The 15,390-nt window shown below is 40.6% G+C and overlaps 1 protein-coding gene across 1 annotated transcript in view; it reads left to right on the top strand.

The window, feature by feature from the left end:
- Positions 1-15,390, top strand: part of LOC126210057 (delta and Notch-like epidermal growth factor-related receptor) — a 364,547-nt gene that overhangs the window by 275,658 nt on the left and 73,499 nt on the right. Inside the window, exon 8 of the mRNA XM_049939540.1 lies at positions 790-912. Coding sequence (XP_049795497.1) covers positions 790-912 — 123 coding nt within the window. The remainder of the gene's footprint in view (positions 1-789; positions 913-15,390) is intronic.

The following is a 15,390-nucleotide window of genomic DNA, read 5'->3' as shown; positions in this document are numbered from 1 at the left end:
CTCAGTTTCTCTTGAATAAATCATCCATTTTTTCTGAATCTGTAATAAATCGTTTCTCTGTACATGAGCGTCACATCTACCGATTTCCGTCCCATTCAGATATTTCCTTCGTGGTGGGCCTTAGAGTGTATATTAGTGATCTGAGGAGATACAAGGTGCCAAATCTGATACATAGAACTGTCTCCTTTGATTAGAACAGTGACCCTAAACTGGCTGGCTACCGAATAGAACTCAGCTTAGATAGTAGTTAAAGATGCGTCATTCCATGTTTCTTCATCTTTATGCCAATTCGCCAATCCATTAACAAATGTTTTCAGTCGGTTCTTAAGTTCGAGAAATGTGATACTTCAGGTCAGAACAGTACAGGTGGCACATAAAAAAAAAAGAAAAAAATATGTCCTGGTGTTCGTATTACCGGACATGTAAACTGGAGGTGCGCAATGCCTCCCCACATCCCATCATAGTTCATTCTTCTTTCATTCCCAGTTTTTATCATGTGTTTTGGTCTCTATGACGAAACGATGTCCAATTTTTTCAGTACGCGTGTGTATTATATTGACACCTTAATTTACGAATTTCACGTAGTTAACTGAATCACAAGTCCTAAACTTAGTAATTCACCTCTCTGTCTACTCCTTCTGTACTGATTGTTGAAGAGCACATGTTCCTAGGTTTCAGAAAATTCCTTTCCCACATTGCAACCGGCCTGTATCTTTTATAGATTGTACACCTCACTGCTGTCTGGTAGACTTATCTGGCGACGGTCTGCAGAGATTCTCCTTTTTGCAGGTTGACTTGTGTGACCCGAACCCCTGCCACGACCACCACTACTGCGTCGACCGCGGCAACAATTACACCTGCGAGTGTCCCAAAGGCTTCTCCGGACCCGACTGCCTCATCCCGTCACGAGCGGTGAGTACACTCCGCCAGCTTAAGTTTGCTCTCTGACAACTGTGGAAAATCCTCTACAGTTTCGCGTTTATGAAACGAATTTATTTCTCGAACAGAATGTACTTTTATAGAGGTACGTTTTACCATCGTCTTCATTCTATACGTGTCTGTTAAATACGATGTGACTTATCCAGTAACAGTGGGCATTAACCATGGGACAGTAAAGAGGGAAAATTTTACATTAGTACTAAACGGTCCAAAAGTTTACTACTCCACATTTTATTAAGTCATACACTCCTGGAAATGGAAAAAAGAACACATTGACACCGGTGTGTCAGACCCACCATACCTGCTCCGGACACTGCGAGAGGGCTGTACAAGCAATGATCACACGCACAGCACAGCGGACACACCAGGAACCGCGGTGTTGGCCGTCGAATGGCGCTAGCTGCGCAGCATTTGTGCACCGCCGCCGTCAGTGTCAGCCAGTTTGCCGTGGCATACGGAGCTCCATCGCAATCTTTAACACTGGTAGCATGCCGCGACAGCGTGGACGTGAACCGTATGTGCAGTTGACGGACTTTGAGCGAGGGCGTATAGTGGGCATGCGGGAGGCCGGGTGGACGTACCGCCGAATTGCTCAACACGTGGGGCGTGAGGTCTCCACAGTACATCGATGTTGTCGCCAGTGGTCGGCGGAAGGTGCACGTGCCCGTCGACCTGGGACCGGACCGCAGCGACGCACGGATGCACGCCAAGACCGTAGGATCCTACGCAGTGCCGTAGGGGACCGCACCGCCACTTCCCAGCAAATTAGGGACACTGTTGCTCCTGGGGTATCGGCGAGGACCATTCGCAACCGTCTCCATGAAGCTGGGCTACGGTCCCGCACACCGTTAGGCCGTCTTCCGCTCACGCCCCAACATCGTGCAGCCCGCCTCCAGTGGTGTCGCGACAGGCGTGAATGGAGGGACGAATGGAGACGTGTCGTCTTCAGCGATGAGAGTCGCTTCTGCCTTGGTGCCAATGATGGTCGTATGCGTGTTTGGCGCCGTGCGGTGAGCACCACAATCAGGACTGCATACGACCGAGGCACACAGGGCCAACACCCGGCATCATGGTGTGGGGAGCGATCTCCTACACTGGCCGTACACCACTGGTGATCGTCGAGGGGACACTGAATAGTGCACGGTACATCCAAACCGCCATCGAACCCATCGTTCTACCATTCCTAGACCGGCAAGGGAACTTGCTGTTCCAACAGGACAATGCACGTCCGCATGTATCCCGTGCCACCCAACGTGCTCTAGAAGGTGTAAGTCAACTACCCTGGCCAGCAAGATCTCCGGATCTGTCCCCCATTGAGCATGTTTGGGACTGGATGAAGCGTCGTCTCACGCGGTCTGCACGTCCAGCACGAACGCTGGTCCAACTGAGGCGCCAGGTGGAAATGGCATGGCAAGCCGTTCCACAGGACTACATCCAGCATCTCTACGATCGTCTCCATGGGAGAATAGCAGCCTGCATTGCTGCGAAAGGTGGATATACACTGTACTAGTGCCGACATTGTGCATGCTCTGTTGCCTGTGTCTATGTGCCTGTGGTTCTGTCAGTGTGATCATGTGATGTATCTGACCCCAGGAATGTGTCAATAAAGTTTCTCCTTCCTGGGACAATGAATTCACGGTGTTCTTATTTCAATTTCCAGGAGTGTATTTATAGGTTATGAATTAGTTAACTACAATTATTAGACCTTGAAAGATGTATTAAATACCAAATTAAGAACAAAATGTCCTGTTTTAAATCGTACTGCAATCGTAAATTTTACGAGATTTTAGTAATCCACAGATAAAGTTCCACTTGGAACTGCCCTGGTTACAGATGGCGCCTTTACAAATGAACATATTTTTAGTAATATTATTACGTGGTATGGCTATCCTCAGGAATAACGCATCGCAGAAGTGCGTCTGTAACGTAAAGGAAATTTCCTTGTCATCTTAAATTATGCGATATAGGTTATGGTGATGTAATCAGTTGTCAGAGAACGCAGTAACGATGTGACGAAACAGCTGTTGTCCTGGAACTCTAGAGGCAAATTTACCCTTTTTTCCTTGAATTTATTGGCTTTCAGAAGGTGCCGGTTCAGCGAGGCTAACAGTGGAATGTCGATTACAACGTTACGAACATTTTCTTCCCAGAGTGAAGAAAATCTCCGCCCCAGCTGGGAATCGAATTCGGGAACCTTGGCTTCGGAATCTGCCTCGCTGACGGCGCAGCTACAATACTTAACTTTCGTGATCCTAAATAATTTACTTATTTTAAGAAATGCTTGATATTTGAATAAACTGCCCGGAGCAGCAGTCAAATTGAAGCAGTCAAATTGAAGCACGAGAATATTTTTGTCATTATATCTGCATAAGGTATTAGCGCAAAGCCTCTCGACTATTCAATGCTAGCAAAAGTAATGCTCAATTTAATTAAGTTGACCAAAGGAACGAAGTAGCAAAGTTTATACTTAAACTTCAGGATTATTATTTTATCCCAAAAAGCACAGAGATTCTACTGAGAACAATGAGATTAATGTTACAGGACTAACATTGTGCTCTCAGCACAATCATACGAAGACCTGTAATAACATGTAAAATGCAAAACCTTTTACACAATTACGATTTGCTCCACATAGATCTGGCGTTCCCCAAGGTAGTGTTATAGGCCCTCTGCTGTTCCTTATCTATATGAACGATTTTGGAGACAATCTGAACAACCATCTCAATTAGTTTGCAGATGATGCTGTCTTTACCATCTAGTAAACTCACCAGAAGATCAAAACAAATTGCAAAACAGTATAGTTAAGGTGTCTAGATGGTGCTAAAAACTGGCAATTGACTCTAAATAAAGAGAAGTTTGAAGTCATCCACACGAGTGCTAAAAGGAATCCGTTAAACTTCGGTTACACGATAAATCAGTCAAATCTGAAGCTCGTAATTTCGGCTAAAACATAGTGACGAATAATTTATATTGGAAATAACACACAGAAATGACAGAAAACTTACAAAATATAACAGATCTACCAAAGAGACTGCCTACTCTACGCTTGTCCATCCTCTTTTGGAGTACTGATGCCCAGTATGGGATCCTTCCCCAATAGGATTGGCGGAGTTCACCGAGGAAGTTCAAAGAAGAGCAGTCAGTTTCGTATTATCGCGAAATAGGGGCGAGATTGTCACTGACGTGACACTGGATTTGAGGAAGACGCCACTAAAACAAAGGCATTTTTCATTGCAGCGGAGCCTTCTCACGAAATATCAGCCACCAAATTTCTCCTGCGAATGCGAAAATATTTTGTTGACGCCGACATACATACGGAGAAACGATCATCATAATAAAATAAGGGAAATCAGAGCACGCACAGCGGGATATAATTGTTCGTTTTTTCCGCGCGCTGTTCGAGAATGGAATAATAGAAAATTATTGTGAAGGTGGTTCGATGAACACTCTGCCACGAATTTAAGTGTGTTTTGCAGAGTATCCATGTAGATTTAGATGTAACTGCGCATACCACTCCGATACTCATCCAGTAACATTCCATAAACAAACTCACGGCTCCAGTGCAACTCGTCAGACAGATAATTGTGGAAAATATTGCCTTGTGTTGCAGAACACACCCGTAGAACGAAGTTGTATATGCTTGTTATTATCACTACGTCAATAAAAGCCCATTACTCCGCATACGTTTTGGAGCCAAGCTCGTTAGCACACTAATAGGCACGAGCAAAACACACCTTCACTTCAGAGCAGGCAAAGCAGAATAGAAGTGGAAACATAATGCCATGTTTTCGTTTCAGATCAGCACGCTACGCTCCTCGCTAAAAATTGGCTGCACGCACTTTCACGTCAAAGGGCTCGGGGCTGATATACTAGACTAAGCAGCTGTGAATATGGGGAGGTCGACCACTGTCACTCAAAAACAGTAGCAAAGACTGATCGCGAGACGAAGGTACATACAAACAGAACATATGTCAGGTGGTCGATTACCACCACAACTACAATCACCAATAACAACAACAACAACAATAATACTTATAGAACAATATTGCCATCACGTTGGCCAACATGTTCTGAAACACAAGAAAAGATCGAAAGCCATACAGTATGCTAAAAATAATTTACAACTTTCGAGAGGTCTGAGTGCCAGGGCGGAATTTTTGCACCGTTTCAGCCGGAACAAATTTTGTGGGCAATCGTAGCTAATGTACCAAGCAGATGTAACTTTCAAAAGGATAAACCATTCCTTGCAAGTGTAGCTATAACTCATAAATGTGTTACCATAAACTGAAAATAACAGTTTTGTGACAGAAGAATTATTATCGTTGATTTCTTTCCAATATTAAGACGACAGTCACGAACACCCCAGTAAGACGAAATGGCTGTTCGTCATGGGATAGGAACCATTATACAAACTACTTTGAACAGAAACTCGTACTGGTAGTATCCATTGCTGACAATCCAAACTGCAAACGATTTTCTCTGAAAACCGGACCGAAATGAAAGAGCACTTCTTCGAGGAATGTGAGGAGGTAAAATGAGCGGAGGGGTTAGGCCGAGATGGCTGCGATACATTTATTCTAAATTACATTTCGTCAAAAGCAAATTGCTAACTCAGTTTTGTTACAGCGAAAAACTCCCACAAAAAAAGAAAAAAAGAAAAAAGAAATAAAAGAAAAAAAGAAAAGGCAGCAGTATGCATATAGAGAAACCTCTCATCTACTCATGAGAGTATTACAATTTAAAGCCAAACGCAGCGTGTTGAGAAAAACGTACCGAGTATTTTGAAAGCTGGTAGTAGCCATAAAAAAAAAGGAAAGGAACTTGGACTGACTGTTAATAAGAAAAAGACCGAGATCATGATAATGGTTAGAGGTGAATAACTAGCAGCTACTGATGAACCAGGTGGCTATAATTAAACTGACGACGCTCCAGGTGGTGTAGTTTGGCCTGCATACTTTGCAGTACCGGTACGCTAAACAATCGCAGACTTGTTCATTCATTGATGCGCCTGCAGAGTATGGGAAAAAAATAGCGGTTCCACTTTCTGCCATCAGGTGAAAATATGGCGCTGTAAGCAGTCGGAATATGGAATCTCTCCTGTTTTGACATTAACATACTGCTTGTCGCTTGGCGACGTGTGTAGATTTCTCTGTGAAATGACTGTTGGTGTAAAGGGATAAGAAGTTTTCATTTTTCTGTATGAAAATTAATGTCTCTTAAGTAGAAAAACCGTGAACCGCTGGTAAAGTTGTTCTATCAGAACGGCAGCAACAGGAACGCTACATTTCGGGAATATCACCGACAAAAACAGATTAGAAATGGTCCCATGTCAATAAATGTGTTAAAGAAAATTAGGTGGTATAGCAGGAAGAGGTAAGCTGCTCATTCCCACTACAGTAGCCAACCGTGCAATACATGCCCCAAATTCTTCAGCCAGTGCTGTTACGTATACAGTGACATGGAAACGTTTTAAGGACCGCCTTGTGCCTGTTACGTATACAGTGACATCTAGACATCTTAAGGACCTCCTTGTGCGGCACGTGACTCCAGCTTTATAAGAACGTAACTGTACCGACATCACTACATTCAAGCAATATTGGGTGACACCACATGTCGCTCGCCGGGTGAAATATCTGTTTCGAGATACCTTCGGTAACGACCGCATCATCTCTAGTTATTTTCAAGATCTGTGGCTTTACAGATCCCCGACCTGAATCCATGTGAGTTTTGCTTATCTGAATATCTAAAACACTGTATCTACCAGTGATTTATCCTGACTCTTACTGACGAGAAGGATAGCATACGACGACATGTTGCTCTGATTACACTGGATAGCCTGCCAACAACTGTCGACCATGGTGTGTTATGGATGCAACAAGTTTCTGAGCCAGGAGACCATATATAACACATGTTGTGACTAGTGACCGTATCCTAATAAACATGCCAGAATCATCGTTATTGTGGGTTTGGTCATTATTCCCTTTCTCTGCACCCAAACCGCATTCTGAATTCTTACAGCGCCATGTTTTCACCTGGTGGCAGAAAGTGGAACTGTTATGTTTCTCACAAGGGAACCTTCTCATCGCACCCCCCCCCCCCGCCCCCCTCAGATTTAGTTATAAGTTGGCACAGTAGGTTGGCCTTGAAAAACTAAACACAGATCAATCGAGAAAACAGGAAGAAGTTGTGTGGAACTATGAAAAAAAATAAGCAAAGTATACGAACTGAGTTGTCCATGAGCAATATAGGCAACATCAAGGAAACTGTGGGCTCAGGAGCGCCGTGGTCCTGTGGTTAGCGTGAGTAGCTGTGGAGCAACAGGTTCTTGGTTCAAGTCTTCCCTCGACTGAAAATTTTACTTTCTTTATTTTCGCAAAGTTATGATCTGTCCGTTCGTTCATTGACGTCTCTGTTCACTGTAATAAGTTCAGTGTCTGTGTTTTGCGACCGCACCGCAAAACCGTGCGATTAGTAGACGAAAGGACGTGCCTCTCCAATGGGAACCGAAAACATTTGATCGCAAGGTCATAGATCAACCGATTCCTCCACAAGAAAACACATCTGATATGTTCTATTCGACACTGGTGACGGCATGTGCGTCACATGACAGGAATATGTTGTCGACTCATCTAACTTGTACACTTAGCGAATGGGTAAAAAGATTCTTCTACCTTGCCCGATTTAGGTTTTCTTATGGATGTGATAATCACCCCCAAAAAAGTGAAGAAAACGAAAGAGTTTGTTACATAAACTGAAAATAAAAAATTAAAATTTTCACTCGAGGGAAGACTTGAACCTAGGACCTCTTTTTTTCATCTTTTTTTCTCTATCCACTTTTTTGTCTATCCTTTTTTCCAGCAATCCAATTTTTACTTACCACTTTTATTTTCTTTTTATTTTTTATTTATTTTTATTTATTTATTTATTTATTTGTATTTTTAGGATGGTCAGGGCGTGGTACACGCCGCGCTAGCAGTGGGGTCTGTTCACGGCACTGCCAGTGCGTCGAGGCCCAAACCACTCCCGCCCCTTTTTCATGTTCCCTGTTGGGTCATAGCACTAAGTGTGCAGAAATCTTAACACAATATTTCCATTCTCCGATGTAAGAAAGACAAAGAAACCTCTTCTCTGCGTAGAAACTGAACACTGATAAAAAAAAAAAAAAAAAAAAAAAAACTTTACAATTCTTCTCGAATCACACAAATACTTTGGAAGTCGAACACGAGTAATTTCGAACAAAATGTTTTGAAAAAAAAATGTTTTGGAAGTAAGGTAATAGTAAACAATAATAAGAAACCAAGTGACTTTTAATTTTCTTCTGTTCGTTCTCGTTCAAGGTGTTGTAGTGGTTCCACATATTTAACCAACACCCATTCTTTCAAAAATGATCTTCAGCATGTTGCCGAAGTGCTTATTGTGGTTGCGATACGTGCTGATTTTTGCATATTCACACTTCATGTAAACGCGGAATTCTATCTCGTTGTCCGACCCAAGTGTGTGGATGACATAACTAACATATTTTCCCAGTAACCAGCTAATGGCGTTGGTTTTTAATTTCGGAAAGTATGTCATGTCTGGTCTCAGGAGGAGCGATGGCGTTATATATTCCGTAGAGGATCTGGTGAGAAAAGCGATTTGTTGCCTGATCCAATTCCAGTAATGCACATTGCCACCACAGGTGAATCTGTGGCTGAGTGTATCCACCAGATTGCATTTTCCACAAAGGTGTGTCTGGTTTAAACCGATCCCATATAGTCTCTCGTTGGTGCTGATGACATTATTAACTGTTTTGTACCATGCGGAAATAGCGTCTGTAGATAGCCCGGCATAGTTGATGTTCCGCCATACAGCTTTCCAGTCACAATTTGGGAATTTCGTTTCAATTTTGTTTCTACCCTCATTTAACTTCCTTTCAAGTACGATGTCGCGCGCTGTGATACGTGTGTTGATTCTGATTTCATCACTAAGATAACTTGCTTCGAGGAAAAAGTTCCTCACATACTGCAGACGGGCATTAATCCTTCGCACATCAATCGGTGCTTGCAGGCTATGGGGTGTCACAGCCTCAAAGAGCTTTGCGGTTATACATTGTGGAAGTTCTCTGAGTATATGGAAAGTCCGTTTGAGGAACAGAGCAGACGCTTTACTGCGAATATCCACCAAACCGAGGCCCCCGTTTCTGACATCCAGTATAACGGTAGTCGCACCAACCCTGAAAATGTCTCCTCGCCATAAATAATTGGTAACAGTGGACATGATCCCTTTCGCTACTAGTTTAGGGATTGGAAATATCTGCGCAGTGAAATACGCTTTAGACAAAACGCAGGAGTTGATGAATCTGACTTTTTGCACCAGGTCCATAGTTCGATGGATGTTCTCCATTACAGCACCATGAACTTTCCTCCTAGTTTCCGTCCAGTTAAAAGCAGCCATCCTCATCGGACATGCCATTAAGGTTATTCCCAAAGTTTTATGCTTGTTGTCTTGTTTTGCCCATGCCAGTCGAAGGTGATCTAGGCCCCGTAGATTCAATATTTGACTTCTGTTTTCATTTGCTATCGCTCCCGACGCTAGACAATACCTTTGGATTTCTCTTTCCAGTGTAACTGTCTCCTCCTTATTTCTTATTACAACGCCCACGTCATCAGCATAAGCTCGTATGACAGTTTTCTCACCACTCAATGTTATGCCTGTTAATCTTGCGTGGACAGTGCGGAGGAAGGGCTCTATAGATACGGAAAATAAAAACATAGATAAGGGACTGCCCTGTGGAACCCCTCGCCTTATCTGTACGGGTTTAGATGTTTGGCCATTGATTGCTATTTTCGCATTTATACCTGTTGCAATATTCCTTAGCATGTTCACAATCTGGGGTTGGAAAGCCATTCTTGACAGCGTCGCAAAGAGGTATCTATGACTAACGCGGTCAAAAGCTTTGTTGAAATCTATAAAGATTAACGCACATTTTATACTTGTCACTGAGGTAATTGCAATGACGTCTCTGTATGCAAATAGACTTTCGAATATCGTTCTGGTCGGAGAACAAGATTGATGATGACTCAATATTTTGTTGGAAAAGGCAGAGAGTCTTTTGTTAATAATACGCGAGTCTTTTGTTAATAATACGCGAAATTATTTTGTAATCAGAATTTAGTAGCGGAAGAGGCCGAAAATTGTTTAAGTTGGTTTTGCCTTTACTCTTAGGAATCAGTACTATTTTACTTTCCTTAAACTCTGCAGGGACTGGTTTTCCGTTCAGGACCTCATTTGCCATGGAAGTGATCTTGTCCCCAATTATAGACCAGTAGCGGGCATAAAACTCCTCAGGGTGGCCATCAAGTCCCGGAGATTTTTTGAGAGGTGGGTTACGCACTGCCTTATGCACTCCATCTTTAGTAATAGGTGACAGGATGTCAGCGTTGTCTCTTCCCGACAATTGTGGACCTAAAATAGTGAGAAAGTCCTCGACAGCTGCATCTTCCACTGTGGTAGGGGCATATAAGTTTTCATAGTACCTGTGGACTTCGTCCAGTATTTGTTATTTGTTTCTGGCATATGAGCCTCGTACCAGTATGCGTCTGGACTTCATCAATTAAAGTTAGACGTCTGTTTTTAGCATGCCGCACCAAGTGATACAGAGAAGCTGTTTCATCTGCTACGACTGATGTGGCTTTCGATTTAATTTTGAGTCCCTCCATCTGTTGCCATTTAATGGTTAATAACTTGGCTTTTATTTTTTTGATATCATTCAGACGAATTACGTCATCATGGGCCTGTTGATATAAGTCTCTTAAAACTTTATAATAAAACTCCATTGTATTCCTCAACTCCCTGTGCCTCGCTGCACTATACTGCATGACAACTTTCCGCAGCCTTGGTTTAGCCCTCCTAGTCCACCAGTCAATGACTGTAGGGTGCTTGTCTACTGTGCGGAGGCACATAGTCCACGCTACTCTTATTTCCTGTTCCAGTTCTTCGTCAGTTAAAACAGAGATATTTAAATTCCATTGGCCTCTGAATCGACGGGTTGGCTGTACACTAAAATTAAAGCAAGTTAAAAGTGTACTGTGATCGCTAAAATACACGGGAATAGTTTCAACGTTTAATAAATAATTTTGCAAATTTGGTGACACGTAAATTCTATCTAGTCTGCTGCGGGAGTGGCTGGTTATATACGTGAACCCGACTGACGTCGGGTGATGAAGTTCCCACACATCCTTAAGGTGTAGATCACTTACCAAATTTTTAACTGTGGCGAGTAGTTGAAGTTGGGTTGTTGATCTTTCTGGTTTAAAACACAGTTAAAATCTCCACGTAGTATAAGAGAAAACGGATTTTTCCTCAATAAATAAATCAGTTCATCTTGAAAAAACTTCAAACGATCCAATTTGTGGGAATTTCCTGATGGGGCGCAAAGGTTAAGCACTGTCACATCGAAAATTTTTATGCCTATGGCTCTTCCTGATTCTAGTCGTTCGATTTCAGTCACCGGAATGCCTTCCCTTATAAGAATGGCTGTACCGATATTGACTTCCGTAGAAACATTAACAATTTCAAAAAAGCCTGGGATCCGAAATTCCGTTATCGCAACTTCTTGTAGCAACGCGATATCTGTCCCGGACTGGTACAAGAATTCTTTTAGTGCTGCCAATTTCAAGGGTGACTGTATTTTATTAATGTTAATAGTAGTAATGCTATATAAGCTTGCATCACAGACATACCAGAAGAAGCTATTTGGGATGAGGATCGGTATGATTATAGCAGCAACGTGCTTCCCTACAAGGCACGATCTTTACAAGCTGTGTGCCCATTACATGTACTAAATTCCTAGAAAAATTTGCACTGCTTTTAAACAAAGAGCTTGAGAAGAAAAGTATCCTGAAATCCTGAGAATGCGTTGCTATAAGTCACTGTGGCCATTCTCTTTCTCCTCTTCAGTGTTGGCCCTGATGACTTCATATTTAATATTCTTTTTCTTGATGTCTTTCTTCTCTGGTGTGATTAGATTAGATTAGATTAGATTAATACTAGTTCCATGGATCATGAATACGATATTTCGTAATGATGTGGAACGAGTCGAATTTTCCAATACATGACATAATTAGGTTAATTTAACAACATACTTAAGTTAATATAACAACTTTATTTTATTGTGTTTTTTGTTTTTCTTTATTTTTTATTTTGATTTTTTTAATTTTTTTAATATTTTTTTGTTTTTTTTTCTTAATTTATATCTAAAAATTCCTCTATAGAGTAGAAGGAGTTGTCATTCAGAAATTCTTTTAATTTCTTCTTAAATACTTGTTGGTTATCTGTCAGACTTTTGATACTATTTGGTAAGTGACCAAAGACTTTAGTGCCAGTATAATTCACCCCTTTCTGTGCCAAAGTTCGATTTAATCTTGAATAGTGAAGATCATCCTTTCTCCTAGTATTGTAGTTATGCACACTGCTATTACTTTTGAATTGGGTTTGTTTGTTAATAACAAATTTCATAAGAGAGTATATATACTGAGAAGCTACTGTGAATATCCCTAGATCCTTAAATAAATGTCTGCAGGATGATCTTGGGTGGACTCCAGCTATTATTCTGATTACACGCTTTTGTGCAATAAATACTTTATTCCTCAGTGATGAATTACCCCAAAATATGATGCCATATGAAAGCAATGAGTGAAAATAGGCGTAGTAAGCTAATTTACTAAGATGTTTATCACCAAAATTTGCAATGACCCTTATTGCATAAGTAGCTGAACTCAAACGTTTCAGCAGATCATCAATGTGTTTCTTCCAATTTAATCTCTCATCAATGGACACACCTAAAAATTTGCAATATTCTACCTTAGCTATATGCTTCTGATTAAGGTCTATATTTATTAATGGCGTCATACCATTCACTGTACGGAACTGTATGTACTGTGTCTTATCAAAATTCAGTGAGAGTCCGTTTACAAGGAACCACTTAGTAATTTTCTGAAAGACAGTATTGACAATTTCATCAGTTAATTCTTGTTTGTCAGGTGTGATTACTATACTTGTATCATCAGCAAAGAGAACTAACTTTGCCTCTTCATGAATATAGAATGGCAAGTCATTAATATATAATAAGAACAACAAAGGACCCAAGACTGACCCTTGTGGAACCCCATTCTTGATAGTTCCCCAGTTTGAGGAATGTGCTGATCTTTGCATGTTACGAGAACTACTTATTTCTACTTTCTGCACTCTTCCAGTTAGGTACGAATTAAACCATTTGTGCACTGTCCCACTCATGCCACAATACTTGAGCTTGTCTAGCAGAATTTCATGATTTACACAATCAAAAGCCTTTGAGAGATCACAAAAAATCCCAATGGGTGGTGTTCGGTTATTCAGATCATTCAAAATTTGACTGGTGAAAGCATATATGGCATTTTCTGTTGAAAAACATTTCTGGAAACCAAACTGACATTTTGTTAGTACTTCATTTTTACAGATATGTGAAGCTACTCTTGAATACATTACTTTCTCAAAAATTTTGGATAAAGCTGTTAGAAGGGAGATTGGACGGTAATTGTTGAGATCAGATCTATCCCCCTTTTTATGCAAAGGTATAACAATAGCATATTTCAGTCTATCAGGGAAAATGCCCTGTTCCAGAGAGCTATTACACAGGTGGCTGAGAATCTTACTTATCTGTTGAGAACAAGCTTTTAGTATTTTGCTGGAAATGCCATCAATTCCATGTGAGTTTTTGCTTTTAAGCAAGTTTATTATTTTCCTAATTTCAGAGGGAGAAGTGGGTGAGATTTCAATAGTATCAAATTGCATAGGTATGGCCTCTTCCATTAACAGCCTAGCATCTTCTAATGAACACCTGGATCCTACTATATCCACAACATTTAGAAAATGATTATTAAAAATATTTTCAACTTCTGACTTTTTGTTCGTAAAGTTTTCATTCAATTTGATGGTAATACTTTCTTCCTCTGCTCTTGGTTGACCTGTTTCTCTTTTAATAATATTCCAAATTGTTTTAATTTTATTATCAGAGTTGCTGATTTCAGACATGATACACATACTCCTGGATTTTTTAATAACTTTTCTTAACATAACACAGTAGTTTTTATAATTTTTGATAGTTTCTGGGTCACTACTCTTTCTTTCTGTCAGATACATTTCCCTTTTCCGGTTACAAGATATTTTTATACCCTTAGTAAGCCATGGTTTGTTACAAGGTGTCTTACGAGTATATTTAACTATTTTCTTGGGGAAGCAGTTTTCAAATGCATTTACAAAAATGTCATGAAATAAATTATATTTTAAATTGGCATCAGGTTCACGGTACACCTCATCCCAGTCTAACTGCTGTAGGCTTTCCCTGAAATTTGCAATTGTTAAATCGTTGACTGAACGTACTACTTTGGAGGACTGTTTAGTATTGCTGAATGGAGCTATGTCATATATTGTAACTAGCTGTGCACCATGATCAGAAAGACCATTCTCAACAGGCTGAGCATTTATCTGGTTAAACTTATCTTGGTCTATAAAGAAGTTATCTATCAGTGAGCTGCTATCCTTTACCACCCGAGTAGGAAAATCAATAACGGGTGTCAAATTGAAAGAACCGAGTAATACTTCAAGGTCATTTTTCCTATTACCCTCTTTCAGAGAATCTACATTGAAGTCCCCACAAATAATAATTTGCTTCCCCCTGTCTGACAGATAGCACAACAAGGAGTCCAAATTTTTCAGAAATAGATGAAAATTTCCTGATGGGGACCTATATGCAGTTACAATTATAAATGTGCCTTTATTTAATTTAAGCTCACAGGCACATGCTTCTATATGTTTCTCTACACAAAACTTTTTTGTTTCTATACTTTTTGCACAATGATAACTTTTGACATATATGGCAACTCCTCCTTTCTCCATATTTTCTCTCATTACATGTGCAGAGAGCTTATATCCACTTACATTTACCTTATCCATATCAGTAACAATGTGATGCTCAGACAGGCATAGTATATCTATTTCATTCTCAGCTTCTAAATCTTCTAAACAAACCAGAAGCTCATCTACTTTATTCTTTAAACTCCCAATATTTTGATGAAATATACTTACATTATTTTTAATTATACTTTTATGAGAACCTTTCCTTATTCTAACATTTGCAGTACTCTCCTGTCTGAGTTTATCATTGTGCTTAGGCCTAGTTCCTATACCAGTGGTCACACGGTGTTCAGAGAGGCAGATTATGTCAACTGGGTTGGGTGACTTTAATTCATAAATGCAATTACCTAGGACTGAGATACAACTTGGTGGAGATAAAATTTCTGGTGATTGGTGAAAATTTATAATTGATAGCTGTGATTGGTGATCCAATGTGCTAGAATTGTGCTGTTTAAATTCTTTCCTAAACTGAAGATTTGTTTCAATCCTGACCTCTCGTAGAACTTGACATCTTTCTGT

The sequence above is a fragment of the Schistocerca nitens genome, chromosome 1 (genome assembly GCF_023898315.1).
Source record: "Schistocerca nitens isolate TAMUIC-IGC-003100 chromosome 1, iqSchNite1.1, whole genome shotgun sequence".
NCBI classification, from domain to species: Eukaryota; Metazoa; Arthropoda; class Insecta; order Orthoptera; family Acrididae; genus Schistocerca; species Schistocerca nitens.
Note: the sequence above shows the minus strand (reverse complement) of the source record. Positions and strands in the feature narration are given on the sequence as shown.